Consider the following 18,746-nt stretch of genomic DNA (forward strand, 5'->3'; position numbering starts at 1 on the left):
TTTGAGACACCTGTCGTCTTATGTGGCTTGGCATACATCTCATCTAAATTTGAGACATTGGATTTCTTCTTCATAGGCTTAGCATAGAGTTGGTCAACATTAGGGGTTGGCTTCTTCTTGTTTGGTTTTGCGTAGAGGTCGGCAATGTTAGGCGGGTCTGTGGGGTTGCAGTCTCCGTCCATTCGGTACGTGGCGCCTGTGTCTGTGAGCTGGATGTTGGAGGAAGTTGTGACGTCATCATAGATGTTGTTGTGCACGCTGGTTGGGGAGTCTGCTGAATCAGGTCTTTTTCTGTCACGAAAAACGTACTATGAAGACATTTCATCTCATACAGTTACAATTTGAACATGAATGTCTTGTTCTGAAATGAAATATATGAAGAAACTGGTTTCAAATGACTTATTCAAGTCTAAAATGGGCATTCAATGTATATATCTTAAGCATAACACAATGCCACCATTCTTGTAATATAACATATAGCATAAAACGTAGTACCTTCGTTTCCAGAAAATGAAACCCGCAACTCCAGCGATAAGAACGACAGCAGCCACACTTGCACTGACAGCGGCTATGATTATGATGTTGTTTTGTGATGGCCCTTGAATGATAGGAATTTACAGAAAAAGGTGCACTTTGAGTGAACAAAACTCATGTAACATTTAAACAGTCTACAAATCAAATCAATTGAACGCTTCAATGATATGTTGGAATCAGCCTTTAAAAAGAATCAAAGTACAAAATGATGATGAATAACAAGAAAGTACACAATACTCAAAAGTATACAATAGTATACTGTGTGTGTGTGTCATTCGGTCTATACAGACTATGAATTATATACTGCTAAGGAGAATAATCTGAAAAATGAGAGCAACTTACGACCGCCGTCCAGAGCACCAGAATTTCCCCTTAAAGTAGTTTGGACTTCAACAATAGTTCCTGAAACGGAAATCATATTAAATAATTTACATGTAACATCTTGTATACAAGATAACGTTATTTCAAATGCAACGTTATTTCAAATGCAATTTCCAGTGTGATTGTTCAGTTCATCCATGAAAGATACATAACCTGAAGTGTTGATGTCTTCAGCTGTGAAGCCTTGGTCAGTTGTTTTCAGAACTGTCTGTGGTCCAGCTCCAACTGTTGATTGAGGCCGAATGATGGACCCTACTTGGAGATATTGATGTTAACATTTGAGAGATTTTTCCACAGTGATCAGTACAAGTCACATTAGATTACCAATCGTCATTTTGCGACGAAAATCACCAATCAAAACTTTGTAGTGAACTTAACCTTGTGCCTTCATAATAATAAAAAATGATATGAATATTACAAAAAATGCCACAACATCACTTCCTACGAAACTTTTTGTCATATACACAATTACGAGTGGTAAAAGGAACTGTGGCTACGGTTGCAGAAGAACTTGTACTTGGCTGAACTGCCGTGATAACCTCTGCATGTAATGTAATAACAAAGACGTAGATATGTTATTGACACGGATGATAAGCCTAGGTCACATTATGTAGTAAAGGAAACATAGACGTGCCAAGAAAAATCTTTAAATCTTTCAACTAGCAGCTATTTTACTAATCAGTGTTACAATCGAACAAACAAAGAGAAGTTGAAAACAGTACCGAAGGAACAGCTGTACTTTAGAGTGAGCACTTTGGATCTTCCTGGACAGGGATCTTCAAGTACATCGTTGTGACTCCTGACCTCGCAGGTGGATTTGCCATCACACAAATCATGTACTCGAGCAGTAACGTCAGAAGAGCAGTCACAACCCGGAAAACCAAGGATAGGAAAACAAACCCCACCACAGCGGGCTGTATAGTCTCTTGCCCCATATGAAGCTGAAATAATGTCGATTGTGCCTGGTCGGATACACTGAATGATCTTATATTTGCCTTCGCAGATGTATGTCGTTTGTGGACCTGGAATAAGAAGTTGAATAAGTAACGAATAATAACTATTTTAATGAACGAAATGGCACCAATTGGAATTATGCTAGTGTTGATACGATTTTGAACTGTATTGTATTGTGTTGACCTTTACACTAGCTAAACAGTTTGCCTGTGTTGGTTCGTTGTGAACAAACGTAAATGAATGAAAACAACAACAACCTGTTTTAAGATTTCAAATGACAAACTTCTACTGATTTTTTAGAAAAATGTGACAAGCTAGCACTAGTCTATTCTCCTTTTTACTGTCACAGTAAGTACACACAGGTTGCAAAGTTATACAAAGGGTTACGACTCACGAGTAATTTTCCTTCATGATGATTAGTGCCTATCTATTGTTGTGTCATACCGTTTCCTTGTAAAGCATAAACCCTAGTTTAGATACAGCTCAAGATGGCTTATTGTGTACATACCTTCGTTTTCTTGGCTGGAAACTTGGACTAGAAACATGGACACAAAGAACAGAGAGAATACGACAGAATACCCCATTCTCCTGCTTTCTAACGTAGACATCGTCTAAATCACTACTATGTCAAACAGCTACTAGCATGAAAGAGAAGAACTGTTGGTTTCAGAAGTTGGAAACAACAGCGTCGTGTTCCTCAAATCGTTTCCGTGTTAGCGTAGGGCCCAATTGTTAATCTTTAACACGGCATGCTTAAGCGCTTGGTGTGTGGACTTTCATTGGTATTGCATAGTGATTACAATGGTAGTTAGATGGGTTCACCGATATAAGGAAAGCACATTTGGAGCTGCATGCGTTTCAGACTTCTACGTTAATGTTCAACAGTTCACGATACGTAGTTGTCATTTTATGTTATGTTTTGTACATGTAGCTTAAGATCATGTAGTGGAAAATTGGACTTGTGTAGCCTTGTGTGGCCGTTTTATTTTTTTGTCGCGATCAAAGGTCAATTATCGTGTGCATGCAAACGTGTACCTGTGGGTTAATTTGCGGCAGTGTTCTCACAATTTGCGGGTTTATTTGTGATATCATGCGGAGTCAATGACCCCCTGTGCCAATAACCCATATAGCAGACAAGCTCAGTATCCAATTAGAATGCAGAATTTTATTTGTCTCTGTTGCGTGTTTCCAGATCTATTGAACTGGTATACATTTATTGCTGACATTCATAACTAGTCATAGCAGGACCATAAATTCAATGTAAGCATTTTAGCAAACATAATCTGGATCAATCTGCGATTTTTGCTGCTCATTTATCCAACTTGTTGCAAAAGATTTATACTACAAGCATTTAGCTAGGTTCGGTAAAGTTTCCAAGTCTTGACTCTTGCTCAGAAGATGCAGCATTCATAAAAGTGTTTTGCATCTTATTCAGTGCTGTTAAAGGTTGGAATAGGAAACGTTCCACCACATTGGCGTTATTGAGTTAGCTATAAGATTGCTTTGTCTCAAGAGGTCCATATCAGTTTTTTGTTTGGTAAACAACTTTTCTTGCATTTGCTCAAAAAGGCATTTAAAGTTTCCATTCACTGCGCAAAACAATCAATGCGCACGTATTGTCTGAAATCTCCCCAGACTACTACGGTTTTAATCTGACAATATCAAACTCTCCTAACTTACTGATATGAAGCACCAGTTTGTGTATAGTCATGATTGTTTTCTGAAAAAAAAAAGAAAAACCGCCAACATTGCAACACACACGATCTTATAAGCCTTCTAAAGGTTATGCTTGAAGTGAGCTATGTGAGGTATGAAGCAGTTCCCAGAAAAATAAAATTCTCACCATGAGATCCATGGCTTCTCCACAGACTCATTATTTGAAAGTGTCTTTGATATTTCTGACTGCTTAACAGTTACAAACAGTCTTATCCAGAAGTTGAGGCAAGATTAAAAAAAAACGTTTTGAAAATGATCTTCGTAAGGTTTAGTTGACAATGTGTATCATTCTTGTATATACACTAGTTCCATGGATATGTAGTGGTAGCACTTACATAATTATGTCGTATATTGTTATAAGATCATTCTTACCAGGATGAGTTATGATGATAATAGATTATTATAAGTAAAAAACTATATTTATTTTACATAATCAAGTGCTATATTATTCAATCTAGCATTTTATTTCGATACAAGGAGTATTATTGAGTAAATAGCAATGACAATGATCGTCCATGTGTTTGTAATGTCGCGTTGAGGTTGTAACTAACAAAAGACTTCATACAATTTTCTTCTACCCAGCCTCCATCAAATGAGGGAATTACATGGTTCCGTAAAGATGGGTCCTTCATGGGGATAATATCATCATTCGTTATGAAATTCGTCATAAAAAAATCAAAACCATCATTGGTACCTTGTTCCAAAAGTCAGTACGTTGCTTGAGTCCTGAATATCTAGAGCTCGAGAATACACATGAATGAGCTGTCAATCAATCACTACATTTCATCTGCTTGGTCTGATTGTAGTCTAGATTGCGTTTGCCGGCACTTTCAACTGCCGTGTTTACAGTTACAATGCCGACCGGCTTTCAAGACCTTATTGAAAAATTCCAGGCCTTTCTTCTTGCACTGTTTTTACGTAGGTCAGTGAAACGTGCCTGGATAGTTTTCCGATATCATTACTTTTTCTGTGTATGACTTACAGTCAGCCAGACATTTTGAGTTATTCAGGCTAAGCTCTCTCGTGAGCTACACGGAGTCGCTTAGCACTCGCTCTGTTGCTCGCTAGCTGATGAGCACAAATGGAGAGGAACAGGGGAACGCAGAGAGGAGATACCGGAAAGATGGATAAACCGGCATCATCTTCAAGCCAAGATGTCGGCAAAGGTTAGTTCTATTCTACGTTTAGCAGGTGACAGTATAATTCGGGACACTCTAATTCCGGAAAACCTTAATAATTTCAGAATAGATTAGCCAGATGAATTAATATTTGCAGGTATGATATATCAAAGGATAATGAATATATAGGTTGCAATTATATGTCTCCACAAAGAAAGGTCTGCAGGATTCTGGCTCAGGTTCCCAGAATTCTGGCAGAATCCCCAGAATTCTGCAGAATTGGCTTTCTTCATGGAGACGTGCAACTTACATATTCATTATCCTTTGCTATGCCATACCTACAAATATTAGATTAAATTCGCCCGGTTAATCTATTTTGAAATTATTAACGTTTTCCGGAATAAAGTGTTCGTCCGGAATTATACTGTCGCCTGTTGTTTTCAGATTTCTTGTTTACCTCTGCATCTAAGTATATGCCAAATGTAGCGTTAGTTATTGGAGTATGTCTAGGTTTCTGTCTTGCGAAGTGACTCAAATTAGTGGTACCCGAAAGATTGATAAGCCGGTATCAACTTCAGGCCAAAATGTCAACAAAGGTTGGTTCCGTTCTACGTTTTGGCGGGTCTGCCTAAACACCGCAAACGACTCTAATATGCTGTGTACATGGGGCAACAACCGGTGGCGCTCTGGATACATTGTTTATGCCTTTATGAATTTAAAAAAATGCAGCAAGTCCTAAGTAGGATATTCGGTATGTGGGAAGATCTTGGTGCTTCGGAACATTGTATAGTTTTTCACTGGTCTTCCTTTGGTGGCAGATAGCATTTGACATTATGACGAAGTGTTGTAGCCTAAAGTAGCTTGCTCCGGAAACTGCAGTAGTGCGTTTTTAAATGAACTTGTCTTCGTTTTCTTATATTTCATCATGCATGGTGACTTTCACGATTAAGTAGGTTACAAAAGTCACAAGTATGTACCCACCATTAAACTCTTTGGAATTATGGCATATTTTGCATCACACATGCAAATGGGGACCTTATTTCCATTATAAGTTGTATGTTTTGAAGCCTTGTATTTGGAAAACGCTGAAATTATAAACATGCCTCATAAATGATGCATATTTGACCCAGATTACGGGACAAAAACAGATGATTATCAACCTTGTGTTAGCAATAAGCTTCATATAGCAATACCGACGGCGGCTGTAGTCACATGGACTAAACCAAAAACAGGGGGTGGACATATTTTTAGAAATGATCCTGCAGTTCCACAACACCCTTTTACACTACAGATGTTAAACACTAGGGGGGGGGGGGGAGGGAGGGTGCAAAAACACGGTAAAATCGCCTACCCACGTACCAAAACCAGAGGTTCAAACGGATACGCAAAGAAAACCACAACAACGACCCTGCAGATCCATAGAAACAACTAGGAGGCCCAAATGTACCCTTATGTCAACGTTACAAATCGTCCACATAGAAATACATCTTGCAAAAAAGAATAAATCTATATATCTGAAGAAATGTGATTACATTGACGATAAAGAAACTATTTATTGCTTTTTATAGATACCAACGATGCGGCAAATATTGATGGATTAGCTACACGCTTCAAGATGGCAATTTCGAGTTACCATCTGTTGACCATCATCACCATGGCAGCGGTTGCCTTGGTAGCCGCAGGAGCTGTTATCACCATGGCTGGTGTCGTCATGTACCTTACTGTCACACCGAACAGGCAGGCTGACATAAACGTGGTTAGTTTAAGACTTCTAAAGTACTCAGTGAATCAATTGCGATTTTACCAGTAGTTTTATTACCAGGCCACAAAATCATTTATCACCAAGAGATTCAAGTTTTACATTTACTTCTTTGCCTATAAATGAATTGTTTATCACAATGACATCATAAACAATTATTTTAGAAAAGCAAATCACAAAAAAAGCCTTGTAAAATCTACATGTACTTTTAATCACAAGTTTCAGAAGGCCACACCAGTTTTATTTGATGGTCATTGGATATAGAATAAAGTTGCCAGCAACGACATAGGATAAATGCAACTCAAAGTGGTTATAGACTGAGCTTATCTTAATCTGCTTATGGAAAGTTGCTTCTGCAAGCAAAAGTCTGAAATATAGACTACGTTCTATTTTTCAAGTAGTCAGTAATTGAATGTTATGTTAAATGAACACCAGAATGTTAACATTTGCAGGTGCAGGCTGCCAGTCATAACGTTGTGACAGCAACACTGCCACAGATGACAACCACCCTGTCATGGATGACAACCACCCTGCCGCAGATGACAACCACCCTGCAACAGGTGACAACCACACTGCCACAGGTGACAACCACACTGCCATGGATGACAACCACCCTGCAACAGGTGACAACCACACTGCCTTGGGTGACAACATCATCGCAGTGCTCAAAGCTGACACCTCCAACAAACGGTGCCGTGACTGGCTCCAACTCCTACAGAGACGTGACCATCTTCACCTGTAACCCAGGATACAAGCTGGTCGGTACTTCTACACGTACCTGTCAGTCTGACGGGACTTGGAGTGGAGGGTCTCCAGCATGCAAAAGTAGGTTATCAAGAAGAGACGTGTATTCCCAATATATAATAGAATAGTGTGTATGACATACGACGTATAAACCAGGGCATATCATTTTGTATATTGTTTTTGTAGTTTCAGGTGCACCTTTGTCTCTATGCATTTGCTATTTATTTGAAATATGTGTTTCAGTTGTACAATGCCCGACACTAAAACCTTCAGTCAATGTCATCATGGAAGGGACCAAGTCCTACCGGGGAGTGACATACTTCAGCTGTACCCGCGGACACTCTGTTGTAGGTGCGAAAAGCATCAAGTGCCGGGCAGACGGTACATGGAGTAACAGGGTTCCTACTTGCAAAGGTACAGATAAAGTTTTGATCTTTTGTTTATTTTATTTCTGTAATCTTTATCCAGGGTGGTCCAAGCTCAGTGTTCTTGCACTGCTTTTCAGTGGAGCCCTGCGTGTTACATAAAAAGAAATTAAACATATTCATCACAAACATAGGCAAACATGAATAGACAGCGATAGATTAAATAACAATAGTAATGAAACTGATGTCAACAATAATACTAACCATAACAATAGATGCTGCTAGTGATGATGATATCAATACAAATGATGAATGAAAATAATGGTACGAAACTAAAGAAAACAATAATAATAATAACAAAATAAATACTATCAAGTTGTCAGTTTCATTGAGTGGTCAGAGGTCAGGCTAGCCAAGCCCTGCATTTGGTTCTGAAGGTAGATTTTGACGTGCAGGTCTTTACAGATGGTGGAAGACTGTTCCATGCAGTAATACCTCTATAAGAGAACTTGCGCTTCCCACATTCCAAACGTACAAGGGGTAGTTTGAGGCATAGGTTCTGACTGTGTCGGGTGGGGTAGCTGTGAGAGTCAGAAGTCCTTTGAAAACTATTGATGTAATCAGGAAGTTCATTGTTAACTGCCTTGTACATTGATTGTAGCAGGTGCAAGTTTCTCCTGGATGTTAAGGTTTTCCAGCCCAAAGCAGATAGCTCATCAACGCCAACATGATGGGTGTATTTCAAACCAAGAATAAGCCTAGCTGCCCGGTTCTGGAGTTTTTGTAGTCTATCGGATAGACATTTACCACAATTACCCCAAATTACATCGCAATAGTCCATTTTAGGCAAAACCATGGAGTTGAATAACATAACAAGAGTGCGCTGTGGTAGACAAGGAATTAGGCGCCGTAAGACTCCCAGTCTTGACGAGACTGCATTACATAACTTGTCAATATGGACTTCCAATGTTAAGCAAGGATCAAGCCAAACGCCCAGATACTTAAAGCTAGTGACAACTTCCAAACTGGTGCCAGAAAGAGTGGTTGACAGTTGCTCTGTACTTGAATGCAGCCTACGCGCTGTGCCGAAGAGCATTGCTTTACATTTAGTAACATTGAGTGTCAATTTATTTGTGTGTAACCATGTTTCGATACTACGAAGGTCGGCATTCAGACAAGTATTCACATCCCTCACTGTTTTAGATGCATAGAAAAGTGCAGTATCATCAGCATACAACACAACCTGTCCGTGTGATATATAATCTGGCAAATTATTAATGTACAGTATAAACAAGAGTGGCCCGAGAACCGAGCCTTGGGGGACACCAACAGTGACTTCAAGAAAGTCACTCTGGACTCCATTTACGACAATAGTCTGGTATCGGCTTGTCAGATAAGAACAAAACCATGTCAGTTCCTTATCTTGTACCCCATACATTCTTAGCTTGAGTAGGAGGATCTTATGGCATACCGTATCAAAAGCTTTCTTGAGATCAAGAAAGATTGCTCCGGTAACAAGACCCTTCTCCATATTTTCAATGATGGAGTCAGTAACATGAACCAGGGTTGTAGTGGTTGAGTGTGCGGGCCTAAAACCAGACTGAAAACTGTTCAGTATTTTGTGGTCCTTACAGTAAGTGTATACTTGTGTATGTATAGCTTTCTCAAAAATTTTCATAAACGTTGGTAGGACTGAAATTGGTCTGTAGTTGCTACAACTGGTTTTGTCCCCGTCTTTGAACAGAGATGTAACCTTGGCTCTCTTCCAGTCCTTTGGAACTTCGCCTGTAGTTAGGGATAAGTTGTAAATGTGAGTGAGAGGTCCTGCTATGATTGGGGCAGCATGTCTGATGAGCCTACTGCTCACTCCATCCAGACCAGTGCTTTTTCCCAAAGGAATGCTCATGAGCTGCTTGTATGTGAACTCAGTGGAGATGTTTGTGAATTTAAAAGAAAACTGTGCGGGTCCTAAGACTGCTCTGTACGCACCAGTGAACGCTGCAGCAAGTTTAGAGCCAATTGAAGTAAAGTAAGTATTAAATATGTTTGCAATACTTTTTTGTTGTTGTTTGGGGACATTAACAGGTTGTTTGGCTTGACTCGGTAAGAGTGTTTTCAAAGTGGCCCAGAGACTTTTACTGTCTGTAACATCAGTGTATGGAATAATGCATATTAACTTGTGTCCATGCTAAACCAGATTTCTTCATTTGTATTGCGCATACACATTTTTGAATGACTTATACTGTATTATACAGTTACCTGAGCGTTATGATAAAAATTGAACAATATTGTCGTTGGGTTTGCTTCTTCTACACGTGGTTTACCTCACATTTTACCTATTTCTATATCTAACTATATTATCATGAGGATTCAAGCTAAAGATAGGTGATTTATGTATCATGCAAATGCCATTTAAGGCCTTCGTTATTTAAGAATGTCATTTTGTCTTTCTGTACAACATCCAGTTGTAGCATTAATTTGATCAAGATTGCGATAAAAACTATGATAACTTCAGACTAAACCAAAAGGTACCTGACCTTAAGATTTCTGTCAGTAGAATGTTTAGAAACAATCTAAATTCCTATGAAATATTTAGTAACTTAATGATGACATTTTGCCTCTCTCTGTACAGCTGTACAATGTACCAGACTGACACCCCCAAGAAACGGTGCCGTGAGCGTCTACAACTCCTACGGAGACGTGGCCACCTTCACCTGTAACCCAGGATACAAGCTGGTCGGTACTTCTACACGTACCTGTCAGTCTGACGGGACTTGGAGTGGAGGATCATCAACATGCAGAGGTAGGTTTATTAGATTAATAACATTAGCTGACATTTAATCACAAAGTTCTTTTTGCACAACCATGAAATTTACAAAGAGGCAACGTTTCGATGACCATCTGTCATCTTCGTCAGGGCTATACTGACAGTGCACTGGAGCTGGGTGTTACAGGTTCACAGTGTACTGGAGCTGGGTGTTACAGGTTCACAGTGCACTGGAGCTGGGTGTTACAGGTTCACAGTGCACTGGAGCTGGGTGTTACAGGTTCACAGTGCACTGGAGCTGGGTGTTACAGGTTCACAGTGCACTGGAGCTGGGTGTTACAAGTTCACAGTGCACTGGAGCTGGGTGTTACAGGTTCACAGTGCACTGGAGCTGGGTGTTACAGGTTTACAGTGCACTGGAGCTGTGTGTTACAGGTTCACAGTGCACTGGAACTAGATGATGCAGTCCCAACCGTAAAGTATTGTAAACCAGTCAGTATAACCCTGACGAAGATGACAAATGGTCATCGAAAAGTTGGCTCCTATAAATTTCATCGTTGTTCATTTTCTTCGATTCTACGTTTCAGCTGTGCGATGCCCAACACTGAGGGGTCCAACCAATGGCAATATGAGAGGCTCCAAGTCCTACCGAGGATCTTTGCGCTTCACCTGTGACCGCGTGTACAACCTTGTGGGTGCAAAGAAGATCAGGTGCCAGGCAGACGGTACATGGAGTGACAGGGTTCCCACCTGCAAAGGTAAGCATCTTACGTCTATTACTCACTACAATGCTCCCATCTTTGTAATTGACTGACCCAAGTACAATTACTACCTCAATGTGTTGCTTTACGTATATTGAACCTGATGATTTCTGAAAAAGTTTTAAAATTGTGCAAATGTATTTGAAATGTTTCATAACTCGAGGACATCATTTTGTTTTGTTTCTCCGTACAGCTATACGATGCCCGACGCTGACACCACCAGAAAACGGTGCTGTGAAAAGCTCCAACTCCTACAGAGACGTGACCTTCAAGTGTGACCCAGGATACAAGCTGGTCGGTACTTCTACACGTACCTGTCAGTCTGGCGGGACTTGGAGTGGAGGGTCTCCAACATGCAGAGGTAATTAGAAGAGAAAAGAACCAACAGTATCTAGCCTGAAGGTTGACCTCTGTTTGTATTACTAATGATTGTTGTAGAGAGAAGCCTTACATAACTTACTGCATTTTTCCTTATAGCCCCTAAAAAGTGGCGTGAAGATTGGCGTTGCGGGCAGGCTTTCCCCGCTGAAGACGGTAACCCTGCTGAATGCAACCTGGGGGGTTTGAAGCCATGCTGCTCCAATGCATACTGGTGCGGCAACACCGCATCCCACTGCGACTGTAAGACTTGTGTCGACTACAGAAAGACAGGTATGCTAGATATTCACTTTAGCACATAAAAGATTGTAATCCTACACGTACTTGTCAGTCTGACGGCATTTGGAGTGGAAAATCACCAACATGCACAGGTGTTTGAGAACTTGTTTCCAATGCTACTTTTACTGAAATAAAGTACGCTTTGCATGTCTATATTGAAGGTGAGATATAGAGGCAATTGAAAATTATCTAATGTTAAACTGGAGTTCCACGACCCCATACCTTCGCCAAATGATCTTATAATTAACCTTTACAACTGGTGTATTAGTTATGCCTGTCATGAATTATGCAAATGTGGCCCTCATTTGCATAAATCATATTAGTTGGTCATCTTCTCTCCCAAAATAACAGATGTACACAATCTATGGTCAGATAATAAGAAGGCATTCATAGCATTTCTCATGATTTATGAAAATGAGGTCATCATTTGCTTAATTAATGTTCAATGATGTTTACCTTTACATAACCTTCAAATGCCACTAGTAAGAAAATCCTACTATTTACCACAATGGGATCAGATTCAGAACATTTAACTATATGATGCATCACTTAAGCTACCTACATACCAAAAATCATGACGATCCGTCAACCCCATCATGACTTATTCCCTTTCAAAGTTTGACACTAAACCGGCCCTGCAGTTCCACAAGAAGCCGCTAGGGGCACAGACCTACACTCTCAGCCCCATGAGCTATCTATCGCTCAAATATCAAGACAACAGCATGTGCAAAACTCGAGATATCAAAACAGCAAATTCCGCTGCAGTATCGTAACAAGTTGCTCTGGTGGCTCAAAATCTAATCATGTCTCATCAAGACCTCCCTACAAACTAAATATCAATACAATCCATTTAAGCGTTCTCAAGTTATGCTGGTCTTCTACACACACACACACACACACACACACACACACACACACACACACACACACACACACACACACACACACACAGATACATAGATACATACAAAAGCTGTTGTTCACAAAGGAATGACAGGTAAACTTCATTTCTTTACTGAGGGACTTACGTTAGACGCCTTTTCTGATGGTAAGAAAAAAACGGTCGGAAAAAAGTAAAAAAAAATCAAGCAAAAATAATCTCCTGAGTCTTAATTAACAGATATGCTAGAAATTTATCTTTTACACTTCTTCATTTGGAACATCAGAAGAGTTTTTGAGTGACAGGCAGTTTGATTTGATATAACATAATCAGATGCCAAGTGAATGTTGATTACACAGGCCTCTGAGGTGAAATAAAGATACAGGAATCCATTCAATCCATCCATACAGAAAAAAAGAGAACTAAAAGTCCTTTGTGACACTTTCAGCTGAATGCAGAAATGGCTACCAATTGCTTGCTCAAACCTGTTTCCGGGTTTCTCGCGACAAAAAGAACAACGATGACGCCCAGGCGGCCTGTGAGAAGGAGGGAACCACGCTAGCCATGCCCAAGACGAGGGAGTTGGACGTCTCGCTGAGAAACTGGGTCAGCAAGTTTGGAAAGTCTGCTTTCTTCTGGATCGGTCTGAAGCAAGTTCCTGTCAAAATCTGGCAATGGGAAGACGGGTCTCACATAGGAAAACATGACTACAAGGTACGTTATTACGACCTGTGTGCTGTTGATTAAGAGTTGAGTTGCTTCCTAAATACATAATTTATCCTTCAGTGCCGTCTTACCTTTAATGATATTACTCCAACAATATTCTGTGTCTCCTGGCAAAGGTTTTTGAAAGACCAATATTATATCCTTCTACCTGATTCTTATTTTGGTATAAAAGTGTCTTTGTGTATAAAAAGTATGTTTTTGCTCGACATAGCACACACACACAAACTTGGTCTTCTCAAAACTCAACTACCAAAATGCCAAATATCATAATGGTTACAATATTTACAGAGATTTTTCTGTATGCTTCCCACAAATATGTGAAAACACAATCACAACAACAGAAAAACACACACAAAACAGTACCTCCATAGAGAAAAGCATCATTGTCATCGTTCATAGGACTAATTAAAATAATATTTTGTTGTTCTTACTAGTCATCACCATCACTGTTATTGCTAGTGATGTCGTCGCAGGTTTGTGTAAAAATCTCAGAGTCATTATTTTCAGTCCAAGAAATGAAATGGGTTATAGAAAAGGACACAGTCAGATTAAAGTTGACTGGATTATGTTATATTATTTGTTATTAGATCATCTATTTTCTTTGGCTAGGGATGGAATCCAGGAGAGCCAGCGGCATCTGATTTCGTCAACTCGGCATGGTGGTCAGTAAAAAAAATGTGTAGGGCGCACTGGTACTTATATGTGGGACGATGCTGAATGCAGTTATAGCAGAAGGTACATCTGTCAGGCTTCTAGGGTCGACTAATACCACGGAAAAATATGACAACCGGAGAGGAAGGCGGGAAAAGCTTAAAATCTCCCAAGTCAAACTTGTGGTTTTCAGGAAAACGGTAAGATTGAAGTGCATAAAAACAGAGAGAGAGAGAGAGAGAGAGAGAGAGAGAGAGAGAGAGAGAGAGAGAGAGAGAGAGGGGAGGGAGAGAGAGAGAGAGAGAGAGAGAGAGTGGCTTCCAGCCGTAGGTGTTGCTTAGCTTGATATGGAAATAGAGCAACTGTTATTCTGTTGCTACATTTGTATGCAACGTTTATTTATCTTCTTGAATGAATGATATGTGGTAAAATGTTGTGGTTCTAATAGAAGTACTATACACCAACATGACGTTATAATCCAAATTGAACATATCCTTCAAAACACCGTTATAACGCCACATTTAATAACTTGCCAAACTATGGAAAAGTTCACAAATCTTGCAGCATTTCGGAAAGTGTTTAGCAAATGAGTACAATGAAAGTAGTGTTTGTAATAAGCTCATTAATACTAACTCAGCATAACACAATGGAATGTAAAAACACCAGGACATTAGTTGGACCCATTATGTGTTCTATGCGTTTTTAGAGTTTGGCCAACTTGTTGAGGAAAAAATGTACATTTGTCAAGTGTCATAGAAATAGCACTTCATAAGAACATATTGACCATTTTTACAGGATTAAAGGTTGGTGGGTCGCTTGATATGGAGATGGCCCAATTAGCAATTGAATGGCTGCAGAGTGCATTCAGTAGTCTCGATGTATTAAGTTTACCTTAAATCTTTCATTTTGGGTTTTCTTGCTTTTTGTGAGTTGTGGCATGGCATGTCATACATGGCCTACATATACATTGATTTACCTACTTTTATTTGTAACATCACTTGCTTTGACATTTCTTTGTTTATCATGTAAATAGTATTGCTATTTCAACGTAGTTGTTGTAATGGTATTTGTATAACTTATCAACAATCTACAAAAGTTGTATAAATGGCAACTTTAGTTTGTCCATTTACGCATTTGAAACATTATGGTTATATAATATCATATCATAACCTATGTTTTCAATTCACTCAGAATGTTGTCACGTGAATCTTTCATGTATTTAATTCATTCAGTCAGAGTAAGGGGTTTAAAGACTGTCATTTCATTACAAGTAATATGGAAAAAGTTATCATGGATACATAAACACAAATGATAACATTTAAAGCAACATGGAATTATCTATGTTTATTTTGGTTATAAGACTTCAGAAATATTGTAGCAGTTTAAAAACGTGCCAACACGTGATAGAAATAGCAATGTCAAGCATTATCATTACGTAATAAAATTAAAAGAAAAAATTCCAGTTCATTTGTCAACCGCTTTAATTGTTTAGTCCAGCAAAATCAACTCAAGTTTGGCATGTCGATATGACTTTGCAATTACAAGTGTACACAACTACACAGACAACATTTTAGAAAATGCAAAATGTTTCCCCTCTAGCCTTTTGTCAAGCTACTCACACACAATGCCATATCATTAGGCTCGCCCTATAATGCATTATATTGTGTGCAAGTAAAGTACAAAGATAACTTTAGGCCCCTTTTATCTTAGAGCTTAACCCTATTCAGACGGGGGGGGGGGGCTTTTGAGGCCTGCGCTAACTTTGATGTCCTATAACGCCAGAACGGCTTACGCTAGAGCAACCAAATTTGGTGAGTTTTTCTAAAATATGGTTGGCAACAATTTCACGAAGTTTGACAAATTTTCCATTTTTTCGTGTTGCCATAGCAACCGTTTGTTGACAGGCAGTTTTGCCAAAAATCACTATTTTTCGTTCTAACAATGTATTTTTCACATTTATTTGCTATATTACTGCTATTTTGTTACATAAATAAAATCTTAAATTATTTAGCATATCTTTCATAATTATATATCCATAAATTATGCTAATTTGATGACGTCATCAGCCCAAAATCCAAGATGGCGGACCGTATGGCCAGATCAAGAATAATAAGCTAATTATCCCTTAAAATTTGTAACCACCTGGTATTTTTTCATCAAAAACCATCGAAATGAATGAATCTAGTCTATTTCCATTGCACTTTGTGGTTATTTGTTGCAAAAAAAGTATTTTTAAAAATTCAAGGTGGTGGATATAATATGGCGGAGCCCAACTCGTATCTCAGATGTGCATGACGTCATTTTATGACGTCATTTTGACGTCTTTGATGTTGCTATTGGCAACGCAAGTCGTAATAAACATTATTATTCTGTTATCTGCACTTGTTGTTACATTTTTGTAGCATAGCTTGAAGTTTTCTGAGAATACCATTTTTTCATGGGTCCGACCAATATAATCAAATTGATGACGTCATAATTACGTCATCTTACGTCAACACAACGTTAAACGTCACATACTTGTCAGATATTATGTCGACATTATGTTCTGAAAATTTGGTGGCCCTACGGCACGTCGTTTTAGAGTTATAGGACTTAAAAGTGGAGGGCCTCAAAAGCCCCCCCCCCCCCCCCCCTCCGGTCCAGGGATGACAAAAAAACCCCGGTCTGAATAGGGTTAAGGCCGTCCTTGTCAAACGATAATGATTATCATGTGATAGACATCTGCTCTTAGTTGGGGCATCAAGAGATCAATAAGCATCTAAAATGATTCATTGTCCATCTCACTTTTTCTTCGTAAACAACTTTTTTAGCAATTTACGTTCGCAACGTAAATCAATCCAGAAGCACGTGCTGTCTGGAAGCTCCTCAGACTATTACAATGTTAAATCTAACTAAAACTGCAAAACAAGCTTTCATCTTTGTCTTTTCATTTACATGCTTGTTTGTTGCGACTGGTATTATTTTCTGCAAATGAAAATTCATCGAAATTGCCAATCTAAACTTTGTACAAAGGCTTCAAAGGGCGGATCATTCTAGGTCTGACGTGGGCTAGGCAATGATTATTAAGCAGTTCTCCGAAAAATGTATATTTTCTCTAACGACGTTTAAAGTGTCATTGACACTAATGGCTGCCTATCCCTTACAGTCTTTTTTCTAGCTGAGACATTTAGGTCTTTTTACCAGTTACTCATTCAAATTATATATATATATATATATATATATATATATATATGCCTAGTTTCGTGGTGATGGAATTTTGAAAATATAGATCATCGTTCTCTTAAAATCTTATGTAATATACTTCTTCAAGCTCATATAGCTTGAATATATTGTGGGATAAGATGATGAGAAATTACTGTTTGATGGCGTTCAGCACCAGGGACAGGTGTATTTGCCTGTGTGTGAATGCATATAGAAGAGTAGATTCATCCCTAAAGTAAGACAACTGGAGCTACACAGTTCAAGTTTTTAACTATTATTCAGCATGTCGGCCAATCTACTCTACTATATACTGCCTGTGTGTGGATAGTTTTCAGCACCAGGATTTGTATCCGCCCAACAGACATTCATACTTTCAAAACAGCTAATCAATGCTTGCGCGTTGTCTGAAAGCTCCCCAGACTATTACGATTCTTAATCTTACAATATCAAACGTTGGAAACCTGCTTTGATCTATTCAACAAACTGATATGAAACACTTTTTGTGTATATAGCAGTGCTTTATGATCATGGTTGTTTTTGAAAGAAATAAGAAGACAGCCAATCTTTAAAGGCCTTCTAAAGGTGACTCGGTTTATGTTTGAAGTGAGCTATATAATGGGTATGAGGTAGCTCTCAGAAAAATAAAATTGCGTAATTCTTATCATAAAATCCAGAACTTCTCCATAGACTCATTATTTGAAAGTGGCATTGATATTTGTGACTGCTTACCAGTTACAAACACTCTTATCCAAAAGTTGAGTGAAGTGTTTTTGAAAACAAAAAAAAGCTCCGTATGCATAAATGGGTACGTTTTGAAAATGTCTCTTACCCGGATGAGTTGAGATGATAATGAATTTACTGTTAGTATGAAACTATATTTATTTTACACAATTAAGTGCTATATCATTCAATTTAGCATTTTATTTTCAATACAAGGGCTAACAATCAATATCAATAATAATAATTGCCCATATGTATGTATGAGGCACCTCCTCGAACACAGGACCCCCATTTTAGGAATGATCATTAAACATGACGCAAAAAAAGTGTGGGTACATTGTGGCAAAAGTCAGTAAATACGTTGCTGACTCCTAACATTTAGAGCTCGAGGATTCATATGCAGAAGCTGTCAGTCATTCACTTATTCATCTGGCTAGCCTCGATAAGTAGTCTAGGTTGTGTTTTTACACATACATATACATTACACATACATGTAGTCTAGATTGTGTTTGCCAGCACTTTCAACTGCCGTGTTTACAGATATGATGATGACCGGCTTTCAAGAACTTATTACAAATTCCAGGCCTTTGTTCTTGCGTTGGCGGGCCACTTTTACTTAGGTCAGTAAAACGTGTCTGGATGGTTATCTAAAATCATTAATTTCCTGTGTATGACTTACAGTCAGCCAGACATGGGCTATTCAGGCTAAGCTCTCCCGTGAGCTACACGGAGTCCTTTGGCACTCGCCCTGTTTCTCGATAGCTGATGAGCCCATACAGAGAGGAACAGGGGGACGCCGAGTAGAGATACCG

General features: G+C 39.0%; 2 protein-coding genes across 2 annotated transcripts; both read left to right on the top strand.

The window, feature by feature from the left end:
* Positions 1 to 4,666: 4,666 nt before the first annotated feature.
* LOC118405431 (sushi, von Willebrand factor type A, EGF and pentraxin domain-containing protein 1-like) lies at positions 4,667 to 10,799 on the top strand. Its single transcript, XM_035804929.1, has 6 exons — positions 4,667 to 4,751; positions 6,272 to 6,459; positions 6,915 to 7,287; positions 7,450 to 7,587; positions 10,204 to 10,374; positions 10,774 to 10,799. The coding sequence occupies exons 1-6, from the start codon at positions 4,667 to 4,669 to the stop codon at positions 10,797 to 10,799; spliced, it is 981 nt and encodes a 326-aa protein (XP_035660822.1).
* A 36-nt stretch (positions 10,800 to 10,835) lies between these two features.
* On the top strand, positions 10,836 to 13,383 carry LOC118405432 (P-selectin-like). The gene is made up of 3 exons (XM_035804930.1): positions 10,836 to 11,096; positions 11,293 to 11,460; positions 13,085 to 13,383. The coding sequence occupies exons 1-3, from the start codon at positions 10,859 to 10,861 to the stop codon at positions 13,381 to 13,383; spliced, it is 705 nt and encodes a 234-aa protein (XP_035660823.1). The 5' UTR covers positions 10,836 to 10,858.
* Positions 13,384 to 18,746: the final 5,363 nt, after the last annotated feature.

The sequence above is a fragment of the Branchiostoma floridae genome, chromosome 18 (assembly GCF_000003815.2).
Source record: "Branchiostoma floridae strain S238N-H82 chromosome 18, Bfl_VNyyK, whole genome shotgun sequence".
NCBI classification, from domain to species: Eukaryota; Metazoa; Chordata; class Leptocardii; order Amphioxiformes; family Branchiostomatidae; genus Branchiostoma; species Branchiostoma floridae.